The following is a 12577-nucleotide window of genomic DNA, read 5'->3' on the forward strand; positions in this document are numbered from 1 at the left end:
AAATTTTATTGTAAAACTTTTTATTCTAAGATCCAACTGCTAGATTCTGTGGGTATCTATTTTCTTAATGGAATCAATGTTAAATGGATATTAAGGGAGTGTGCAGTGGTAAACAAATTGTATGTAATCAAAATGAAATGCTGGAATTTTTTATAATTAGAGGTACAGTAGGCAGAGTACCGGCCGGCCGGTATGAGATGATCATATCAATATGATTTTTTGGCAATTCTTAAAAGAAATAATTCAATAGCGATAGGTGGCCTGACAAATTGGCCATAACTATCTCTTATTGTTAACATGGCTGATTGGAATCAACTATCAAAAAATCAAAAAACTTTTAATCCAGGTAGTCGACAATTGTAAAATATTTAAAGAATTTTTTCCCTTTTCAACTCATGAATTTGTGGTAAAAAAATTGGCAATTGGATAAGAAAAGTTATTTGTAATTATTAATGGTTTATAAGAGAGTTGTTCGCATTACCCCTCTTCACAAACCCTGATTGACCATAAGATGATTGATATATATATATATATATATATATATATATATATATATATATATATATATATATATATATATATGTAACAGAAACCATTACACAAGCACAGTATTTACATCTATACTATATATAATAAGATAAAGATAAAGAGTTTGTTTTGTTGAACGGACTAATCTCAGGAACTACTTAGTTAGTTCTAGATTTGAAAAAGAATGTTTGGTGTTATCTAGTCCATTTATTCAGGAATTGTATAGGCATCAAGCACAATAATTGTGAAACAGTGGTGCACAGCTAATAATATAATTTCAATTGATATTACACTGAGATCATTCAATTAGTATTGGCCACTTATAAAAAAGTTCAGCTCGCATAAATAGCGCTATCTCACGGTATTTCCTCTCATTCGTCCATCGTCCGTCACGCGTGCATGTTGTGTGTTAAGATGGGGCGTATATTGAGATGTGCGATTCTTTTGTTAATAGCAGACAGCACTATGGTCAATTTTAGGGTGTTGGCAAGAGCGATGTCCACGGTTGCGAAGAGTTTCGAGGCGAACGGCGTGGTGCCAGATGTGGTCCCAAAGGCGCCCAGTGCCTTAATCACGGTGAGTTTTTCATGATCAATATCCAGTTTTTGTGTTTATGTTTGTTGTTGATAAACTAGTTTCGTGTGCCAGAGAAAACGTTCAATTTTATATTAAGGTGTATAAACAAGTATTTCAATATCGTGATTGGTTTTTTCTCGTGTGATAATTTCTGTTCAGTTCTGTATAATATGGGTTCTTTCTAATATGTAGGTGTAAATAAGTAAAATCTTTATTTGCATAAAAACGTTACAGGTGTGATAATATGAATCCTTAGGCTCCTGAACTAGTTTAACATTGTATTTTAGGAGCCAGAGGCAGGTGTATGGTTGTTATATTTAAATTTAATCAAAGGTACGACGAAATGTTTTATGAAGGGTTCCCAATAGTTTCCCATCTTATAGATGCGCACGCGCAAGTAGGTAGACTTGTACTGTACAACTTAAGACTTGTCTCTAAGATTACCTTGAGGAGAGTTTTAATTAACCTTATTATACGATATAATTTTATTTATTTAACTGGTGTTAACTAGTAAAATTTATTTTATATTTATGAATTTTAATAAAATAGGAGATCGTGCAAATAATTGTCATGGTTGAGATCACTTTGGATGGATTAAATAGTTCATACATTTTTTTACCGTAAAGTCTGGTTGTAGATAGATGGGTATAGCAGTTTACTTTAGTACTTGCTATTAACACTGAAAACCTTGAGACAAGTTCCCCTTTTTAGTTTAATTGTGTTAGTTATATATTATATTGTTTGGTTATATATAATATAAGAAACAGTGATAATTATCATAATTTTCATAAGAGACAGTTGTGTTCGTTGCACCACTAACAACTCGAGAATGGGTGAACAAATTTTTATTGATAAACTGTTTGTTTTCTCCGCTTGGATTGGGAAATTTCCAAAAATTGGGCAACCCGGGTAGAACCGGGGCGTGCTTGTTTTTATGATATTCTTTCTGAGTATTTATTTGAGTAGATGCCTCACTTAATATAACCCAAGTGTATTATTTTGAAACATTTCATGTAGGTCATATCTCCACGCTAACCTACGAATCATCCATTTGAAAGTTTATTTAGAAAGTGTGACTTTCAACTAGATAACGACAAGTCTTAATATTGTCGATATTATATATGGATTCGAATAAACACAACATTTACTTGTCCCAATGTTGTTTTTGCAAATATCTCGATTTTTTTAAAATGCCGAAGTGACGTTGTAACCGAAACGATACTGCTCCGGGGATATCTGTAGAAGTAAATAACATTGGCGTGTCTGTTTTCAACCGACTGCAAAATAGGAAGAGGTTTCTTTTTTTATTTCTTTATGATTGATTGAAAACAATAAATCCGAATGCGTGAAATTGATTTCTTACTGTTCATTTAAGCTTTTAAAATTCTCAATACTTGTATAACAGTACATAGGTTATATATTTATAATATGTGTTAGAAATAAATAAATAAACTAAGAATGTATTTTAAAGCAAACACAAATGTTACAAAAAAGAAAAAGAAACAAACTATGACATTAGACATTAATAACGACAGTTGTGCCATAGAACGTCTTTTAACATTAGTAAAAGGTCCAGATGTATAAAACATTATTGTTATGATTTGAATTACGAAATTGTAAATCACTATTAATCATAGGATTATAATAAGTTAAAATATAATAGAAAGTGATAAAGTTATATGTAATCAACGTAGGTATTTGTTAATATTCAACTTTAATTAAAATTTTGAAGACTCGAATAAAGTACGTCACTTGCTTATTGACTTTTTAATAAATATATAACGGCCCACGATAGACGCCATCAAAAACAATAGCTTCGATGTAGTAAAAACACTCTCATTGTACGATTCTGGAGAAACAATTACCATTGTGTTAGCCATGTTATTAATCTATTAGTTACTTACTTATTAATCTATTTTATTATCTCGACTTTCTAGGTCCAAGTTGTATTAGTTTATCCTCAATTATTATTTTCATTCTTTTTCGATTTAGCAGCAGACTTCCTGAGGCTCGATTTGACATACTCTAAACGGACAGATTTAAAAGAAACTGTGTGTACACACTATACTAATCAAAAATCGCTAAGAATACGTAAATTTCATGAGTTTATCTTATTATCCTGACTAGGCTCGCCGCGATTTCACAGTTTCCTTACATATACTCTGTAGGATATGAGACAATTTAGTTGATTCTATCATTAATGTCATGTTTGTCTATCTTTATTGTCCCTTCAATTTCATAAGCAATAATAGTAAGCAAGTATGGACTTGATCTAAACTCTTAAGGATAAAGTTAATTGATTGAAATAATAACTTAGGACTTGGGAATTAAACGTGTAATTAATTGCAGCCGACTACAGACTTGCCTTGATAATAATTGTTTCTATCGTTACCAAACCAGTATGCATTGCAATTTCAACTTTTAGATTGAAGCTTTAACACCATTAAAAGAAGATCACATAAATCTAACCAAAAGGTAAATGGACAGAAAGGCAATTGATCCAACATAATATATTTCCCCAATTACGTTCCATAATGATATGAATTACGATGTATCATACTATAGTTTATAATAACCTTCATAGCAATAACATGGGCAATAGGCATTAGGCATACATAAAGCACACATCGATCGGGCAATTTCCGTTTCCCTTTATTTTGCGCTAACGTTGGATAACTATGTGACGACATTTTGATAATGATGTGATGTTTGACGGCTTAACGAGCGCCAATTTGCGGATTAAATAGTAATTCAAGCGCCAGTAACATCAGGTTTCGTTGAGGTTTCATGGACGCTCAAAGTGGCGATTATCCAATAAATGTCTAGAATTTTCTTGACGTAGACTAATGTGGTGTATGCGCTGCTGATTCTAATTGAGGGTATTTCTTGTATCATATTTAGTCAAGGATACGTTATTATCCTGTTCTAATCTAATGATTCGGTTTAGATTTGTCTAACTGTGTGTAACTGGTCGTTACTGTTTAGGATCAACTACTGAAGTCCTAAAACCCTAGTATTTATAATTATAGGAAATATACGTTTGCAATTTCTTTGGCTTTAAGCAACTTCGCCGGAATATTTGTATTTGAAATACAATAAGAAATAATGTATTTTTTATTTATGTATAAAGTCCTGTTTATAAATTGATTTTAATTTAGTTTTTCTTGTTGTTCGCATTACCCAAGCTATTATTTTATATTTATCCTTTGCCATTCATTTGCCTGGTAGAAATGGATTAAAGCCATAAGACCGCCAATTGTGCACATAAATCACGTTCCTTTTTTTGTCCAACTTAACTCTACGTAAATAAATAAGCTCTATAGGCTGGAGTCATAGGTTACGGTCCTGACTTTAGTCTTACATAACATGACACCTTATTGCTAATTCTCTAAAAATTATCGACATTTCTCCATCAATCTCCAGGTGAAATACCCCAGCGGAGTGGAAGTGAAGGAAGGCAATGTGCTGACTCCTACCAAGGTCAAGGATGTACCTTCCGTCAGCTGGGAGGCGAGCTCTGATGCCTTCTACACCCTGGCTATGACTGGTGAGATTTACTAGGTCATATCTTTTAATTTTAGTTCTTAACGTTTATGCAAGTTAAAAATCTACTCTTGCATTAAGACTTCCCTTAAATTGGTTTTAAAATATCACTGGATTACACCTTAATGATTGATGATTGATAATATCGGATGTCTGGTGAAATATCCTATGAACTGAAAGGTTTCACTGGACCATCGATTCTCTTTATGTCATCGTCGGCAATAGAGATGGTGCCAGATGGTAAGAGCTACCACCGCCCATGAACATTTGGAGAGGCGCAAGGTCGAATGCAGACCTCACGCATCTACATATTAATTACCGACTATAAATTGAAAAGCTCTTCCTTAATAAATGAGCTATCTAACGCTGAAAGAATCTTTCAAATCGGATCAGTATTTTTGAGAATAACGTGTTTAACCAAACAAACTCTTCAGCTCTATAATCTAATATATAAAATTCTCTTGTCACAATGTTAGTCTCTATACTCCTCCGAAACGGCTTGAACGATTCCTCTGAAATTTGGTAAGCATATTGGGTAGGTCTGAGAATCGGCTAACATCTATTTTTCATACCACTAAACGATATGAGTAAGGCAGAACAGCGTTTGCCGGGTGCAGCTAGTATTAATATAGATACATTAACATTATTCGAAGCCATATCCAATTTGGCTCTACGATTTATACCCAATATATCCGGACGGCAATAGATCCGGACGCGCCGTCTCGCAAGGAACCGAAGTTTCGGGAATGGCACCACTGGCTGGTGGGCAACGTCCCCGGGCAGAACGTGGCCGGCGGCGAGACGCTGTCCGCCTACATCGGCTCCGGCCCGCCGGAGGGCACGGGCCTCCACAGATACGTGTTCCTCGTATATAAGCAGCCGGGGAAACTGAGCTTCGATGAGCCGAGGCTGCCCAATACGTAAGTCCACTATTCATTTGGGATTTTCGAAAACTGTAACAGTGGAATTAGCGAGTGTTGTGATTTTGTGGGTTGGTCGGTAACGGTTTTTTTTTGATTAGGTTTGGGGTATTTAATTGGGAGGACGGGAGGGGGTGTATCAAGGCATATTTGGTTATGATTTATATTCGGATGCTGTATACGTGAGTGTTTATGAGTGTATTGGATTAGTTCCTGTGAGTAGGACTGGACTTTAAGGAGAGGGTTTTGTGGGTTTGTTTTAGGGTTTATTTGGTACCAGTGTGTCGATGGAAACATTATGGGTATGCTAAATGGTTGTCAGGAAAAAAAAAATGTCCATTGTCCAATAGTGATGACAGCACCCTCGGAACTAAAACTTAGCCGATTTTAACCTTATTTGTGTTATTGGTACAATAATTGTTATTCTCTATACTATATATTTTACGTAAATACGAATGAGACTTTAACGTGAGTGATGTTTAAAAATTTATTAGGTTATAAGAATGATATATAACATTATTCAAAAAAATATAAGTAACGATATTTAACTTTACCTTAGAACTTTTCATATTATGTCGAATCTGTTTTGTTATTTTTTTGTGATAGAGCAAGAGAGGCCGGTGGGCCATCTTTGTTAAGTCTTAAAAATCACCTACTAACACCGACCAGCTTCTCTAATCTTAATGACTCTAATAATATAATAATAATAAAAATCATTAATTATCTAATATTAAAATTTTGTATGTAACTTCAATTCTTGAACCATAAACTTATAACTTATGGACACTAATCGTCTAAACTAGGCCGAACCTGTATCTTAGACGGCAGTATCTTTCCACTATGTATTCTATACAATTTAGAACAATATATCGCAATGTATGATTGTTTAATCTGTTGTATTATTTATATAACGAATAATATATTCTTACGCAATATGTCCTAGCGTCTTAATTAAAGAGTCATTCCTAAAATTTCAGTTCTGGCGACAAACGTGGAGGATTCTCCATTGCCAAGTTCGCTGAGAAATATAACCTGGGAGATCCTATTGCTGGAAACTTCTACCAAGCTGAATACGATGATTATGTGCCTATCCTTTACAAACAACTTGGAGCCTGAAAGCATTTAAAATGCGCTACAGCTGTGCGCGTTCGCAATATCGTTGATGTGATCGACGGTAGAATTAGATGTTAAGATACCCTCTAAATATATATCTAGTTTAAAATAAATTGGGTTTTATTTCATAAATCTGTTTGAATTTTTTTAACAAATCATATTATTAATGTAGCCATACTCAGTAGCTGTATTTTTTAAAATTAAAAAAGGAAAAATAAGTAATATCATTTTTTTATACATGTATTACAAAATGATATCAGGTAATAAGGATGTGCAATAAATTGATTGTATCATAATTTTATATATTTCTGACGTTACTGGAAAAACAAATGCAGACATAAGGTTGTGACATTCCTTGACCTCCTTCAATGAATCGTCGCACATGAATAAATCATTTACCTATCTCCCTGCAAATTGACAGACAGGATAATGTCAATAATGATTTTTAAACCGTCTCAATTGTCAGAAATAGACCAAACGTTAAAATAGTTCAACATATAAATAATTGATATATTTATATAAACGTAACTGCCAAATAACTAATTACATTTGACAAATGACTTATCACTTGAAACGAGCCTAGTCACGCTATATAACCTTCAACTGGTGATGTGGAATTGACATTTCAAAATGTTAATCTTTATATTTTCAAAGTTCTATATTCTAATCAAAAAATCAATGTTCCTGTATTTTTTGCTTTTATTAAAAAAAAAAAATCGTTTTTATATTATTCAAGCGCTCCACCCCGGCTATAACACCCGTGGTACTTGTGCCTACAATCAAAACGTTAAAAAATTTGCCTCTCTTAGCAACATGTTTGGCTATTCATGTATTATATGTATTAGAAAAGATTACTCATATTATAAACACAAACATAGTACTAAGTGCAATATTGTAGTTATGATAGTATTATAATAGTAGAACGATGATGAAAGGATTTAAAGAAATAAAATAATCGTCCTAGTATGACATTGCAATTGAAAATAGCGTTAAATGGTTATGGTAACAATCGACACAAAAAGTAAACTCGTATGTTGGGCGCCGTTGTGAAAACATACATCTTAATGCTAATAAAAAAAATGCCGTTATAAATCACAGCCAATGAAGAAGCCTTGGGCAAGTTCAGTTCCGTAGGCCCGTTTCCTTTTCCTCCCCATTCCCAATCAATTCCGTCTTTCAAGTCGTCAATACTTTCCTTATCCCTTACCTCTTACTAATGGGCAGCGCATTCGCAGAGGTACTATCTCTGCATATGTTCATGGGCGGTGGTGATCGCTTACCATCAGACGCACCTGTTCGGTGTCCGCTTATTCACATTCTTATAGGTCCCCGACATAACTGCTGCCACATTCTAAAACTTCAGTAATGTTATAGTACAGACAAAACAGACAAAAAAAATGGCAGACACGTTTAATATATCATTATAAATAAAATCAAGCATGAGAAAATACTAATTGAGAAGAGTAGATATTTAAGGATATTAATAGTGTGTAAACAGTAACCTATACCCTATTATCTGTGCGCCTGCGATGGTCGATTTATTAACTCTATACTGAATGGTAATTTATTATACATCAATAGAAGATTACACAAGGCGTTGAGTATCAATAATTTTAGAGGTTGGGTTTTTAAAAATGCTATAAATTGTTTGAATTTTTCATCCCATTAATGCGATTTTTGCTTGTAAACATTGGATTGAAAAATGAAAAAAATAATGTTAAAAGCTCAATATGATTAATCAACTAGATTTCGTTAAAAGCAGTTTTACCGCCAAAACTCCAAATACAGAGTACAATAATCCGAAACAAAGGACTTTGAATAGATGTCCACTTCAAGTTAAATATTTTGGTGTGAATTTGCTATGAAAACCTTCTTTACCGCGACACATGTAGGTAATAGAACTCAAAAGTAATTTGTATCTACAGGTTATTTTAAGTTCATTTTTATTTATTACATTGTTAAAGTAATGAAAATAATCGATTGTTTCAAGGATGAAAAGTTACATCACTAAAAATATATTTTTAGCGTATCTGATCGTGATTAAGGGTAATGACGATTGATGAGATATAATTGCTAGTTGTTCAAATACGATGAAATAGACATTAAAAAATATTGTAGTTTTGAATCAATTTTTTAAATCATTTAATGGGTAAAGGAGAAGTAAAGGATTGAGCAGGGAAGGTTAAGTAAAAGGATGGGTAGGTGTAGACGTTCAGCTCCCTCACTCATCATGAAACACGATATAACGCCGATCTGTGTGATATCTTCCCTCGCTCGTTCTGATGGGACTCGAGCCGAAGAGTTCTCGGCTCCCAAAGTATACGGGTACGTTAAGAACAGATTTTGTAATAGGGCCAGATCAAAGGCGTCAAACGAATTAAGCTAGTACACTATTATGTTATCTGCGAGTTAAATAAACGTGATGTATCTACTACATGCCTCACAAGTGGAGACGGGACTTCAGACTAGACAATAATAAGCAAATTGCATTTTAAAAGCCAGTACACACTGTAACTAGCTGTGACCCGCAGTCAGCCGCATTCGTTTCAGGAAAAGAAACAATTATCTAGTAGGAACATAGTTTTTTTTTAAGCAATGAACATTATTTGCTACATTGCTGGTTGAATCCAACACCAGAATAACTTTTCAATTCGAGCCATTACGTCAAACAAAAAATTTCTGCTTGATAGTAGATAACTTAGAGTATGGAAACATACAACTTTTACAATTATATAATGTATAGTTCCAAAGATAGAAGAATAAAGTAAATCTTTAAGCGCATATTACCCGTATCTGATGGTCATTATGGGGCGATTACAATCAATGTGTTAGGAAATGTGGTTAAATAAACAGAAATAAAAAGTGACTTTATTTTACATCGATGACTCGTAATATAAGCTTGTCAATCGAAATTGTATGAATATTAAAAGCAATAATTTTTACAGAAAAGATGAGTAAAAGCGTTGTAGTGGACAGCACGGTTGCATTATGGTTCCGTATTGCTCGAGTGTTTGCTATGGCACCTGTCAGCATACGATCTGAACGCGATGGATATCGAGTTAGCGCCTGCACTTTTTGCGCTGTATATGGCTATATACTTGGAGTGATTTACAGTAAATGTTTAGATACCAAGTTGCTACTTTTTTGTGCTACAGCGGACAACTGAGCTGCTGGTTCGCCTGATGGTAAGCGATCACCACGGCCCACGAACAATCGCAGAAGTAGTGGCTCTGCGAAAGTGCCGCTTGTTTTTAAGGGGAAAGAGATAAGGAAATACTTGGCGACTGGAAAGAAGGAATGGACTGGGAAGAGTGAGAAAAAGCAAAAAATTAGCGACATTTATCTTTACTTATTGATTTAAAAATATTTGGGATTGGTTCAAAATTGTAATTCTTAGCGAAGTTGATTTCAGCTGTGGCTCAGTCAGCGATCTGTTTAGCATCTGACCTAAGTACATCTTCCGGTGTATTATGGGAGGGAAAGGGAGACTTGGAAAATATTTTCTTTCAGGTATATGCTACATTGGATACGTATATAACGTCTTCAGAATCGCGTCGGCACAGGATTATGACAGGTGGTTGTGGATTTGGGTGTTGGATTACGGAATATCTGCGAGTATTCTGGTCTCAGTCACCGCTGGTGGAGCGAGGCAGCAGAGTGCTATGATAAGCGATTTAATACAATTGGATAAGGTAAGAGGCTTATATTTCTCATCAAAATTTATGAATTTTTTCTTCATGATTGTTTAAGTTTAGCTGATATATGGTTAAAGCTTAAATCCTATCAATAGGGTGAATTATGTCTATCGTATCAGTATCATTCATAGATGGACAAAGGCATTTACTTGGGCAGACTTTTGTCTTTATAATTTTTAAGAGTTCTTAGGCGGAAAATTCTGATAAATCAAAATGATTATAATCCACCAAGCCAGTCTTGAGCTATTAGTGAGGTAATTGAAGCAAATTTTGTTTTACTCGAAAATATAACTTCGTGTAAATATTACTGGTGGGAAATGGTAAAGCTCTGCTATGACGATTCAAGTGCTTTTAGATAAAAAGTAATTGAATTGAAAAATGTTTGAGTATTGAGTTTGTGTAGATTATAATTCTTGTATAGATTTTGTATTGTTTTATATTTAGATAACCAGTCAGGTCGATAGTTGCTATGCGGATAAAGTGAAACACGGGAGGCAGAACACATATGTTATGTTCGGTGTTCTAACTTCGTATCTGCTGATGCACATAAGGGTTGCGAAAGGGTTGCGCTTTCTGGGCACTTTGCGTGAGTCATTTCTTTAATCTCTTTATCTCTACTAATATTATAAAGGTGAAGAGTTTGTTTGTTTGAACGTGCTAATCTCAAGAACTGCTGGTCCGATTTGAAAAATGATTTCAGTATTAGTTAGCCCATATATTGAGGAAGTCTATAGGCTATAGGCTATATAAATATATATATTATATAGGCTATATAAATATATATATATTGGTAAATACCAAGGGCGAAACCGGGGCGGACCGCTAGTGTATGATATAATTAGTTTAAAAATGTTCAAGGAAAACAAGAACGCATTTGTTTATTGATGCGTTATAAAAATCGGTCAAGTGCGAGTCGGACTAGCGATGTTACGGGTTCCTCAGAAATATACTAAAGATATCGCAAAATAAATTGATTGCCCATCCAATTTATGGTCGTGCAAATGTTGCAGCCTTTGCTTAACGGATTTTTTTTATATTCTTGTTAGTTATAGCGACGTCATAAATACATCGCTTCTGAAAATGTCAAATATATAAAAAGCACTGTTCATGAGATACAGCTTGGTGACAGACGTACGGATAAACAGTCATACAGACAGACGGACGTACAGCGAAGTCTTAGTAAAAAAGTGACATTTTACCCTGTACGCATGAAACCCTAAAAATATTTATAATCTGTTCCTTTGAGTCGATGTTCATTTGAGTTCCATCGACTCGATCGAGTGGGGGAGCCAGAGGCCCGTTTCCGTTTCCCCACCCTTCCCAGTCCATTACTTCTTTCCAGTCGTCAAACCTTTCCTTATCCCCTTCCTCGTAAAAGCAAACAGCGCGTACGCAGAGCCACTAATTTTGCGAATGTCCATGGGCGGTGGTGATCGCTTACCGTCAGGCGAACCACCAGCTCATCTGCCCGCTACATTATAAAAAATACACCAGCAATGCATTTATAACTAACAATTACCTTTATTCTAGAATTCCAATGCTTTTCTGGAGTGGTGCAATTCGGGTATTATTTTCTGTTTGCGGTGAAGTTACGCAACATTATTTTGAACATGGAAATTAGGAATTCATTGCACATTATAAACGAAGAATTACTGCGACTCTACGATATGATTGGCAGCGGTGAGTTGTGTTATCACTTATTTCATGACATCTTAGCAGTCAGCACTGATTGTCAGCACTGATAATAAACAGCATTGTCAATGAATTGCAGCAAATGCTGAGTATCTATAATCCGAGGACAGGCCAAACGCTTGTGATATTTAGCTGTTCTTAGTTTCATTTTTTTACTTTTTATTATATAGAAGAATAAATAAGAATTATTTATTATTACGAGTCTATAAAAATCTGTTAAGTAAAGACGTAAATAAAAATATACGAATATTCAGTTATTCTTAGATAGATATTCAGTTTTAACTTTTAGGATTGATATTGATATGGTGTTTAAGAATTGCTGTTTTTCAGATATCGAACTAACTTCCCAAGTGTTTGCGTGGTCTCTATCAAGGAGGCTGCGAGTGCTCTGCCACTCTTATTGGTCAACTATCGCCATTTATAGGCGAGGGAATAAATCCAATGAAATTAAGACAATTGTCATATTCTTTTTACACGCTTTTAGACTCACTGTGTCTTTATATTTGATTG

The 12577-nt window shown here is 34.4% G+C and overlaps 1 protein-coding gene across 3 annotated transcripts in view; it reads left to right on the top strand.

The window, feature by feature from the left end:
* Nucleotides 1-6793, top strand: part of LOC119836217 (protein D2-like) — an 8752-nt gene extending 1959 nt beyond the window's left edge. Inside the window, exons 2-5 of one of the 3 annotated variants that reach the window (XM_038361487.1) lie at nucleotides 1008-1104; nucleotides 4528-4651; nucleotides 5354-5567; nucleotides 6545-6793. In XM_038361487.1, coding sequence (XP_038217415.1) covers nucleotides 1024-1104; nucleotides 4528-4651; nucleotides 5354-5567; nucleotides 6545-6683 — 558 coding nt within the window. In that variant the 5' untranslated portion in view covers nucleotides 1008-1023 and the 3' untranslated portion in view covers nucleotides 6684-6793. Of the gene's footprint in view, nucleotides 1-908; nucleotides 1105-4527; nucleotides 4652-5353; nucleotides 5568-6544 lie in introns of those variants that run through there. The other 2 variants (XM_038361486.1, XM_038361485.1) reach the window with 2 other exon arrangements.
* The last annotated feature ends 5784 nt before the right edge of the window (nucleotides 6794-12577 follow it).

This window comes from Zerene cesonia, chromosome 23 (assembly GCF_012273895.1).
Source record: "Zerene cesonia ecotype Mississippi chromosome 23, Zerene_cesonia_1.1, whole genome shotgun sequence".
Lineage (NCBI taxonomy): Eukaryota > Metazoa > Arthropoda > Insecta > Lepidoptera > Pieridae > Zerene > Zerene cesonia.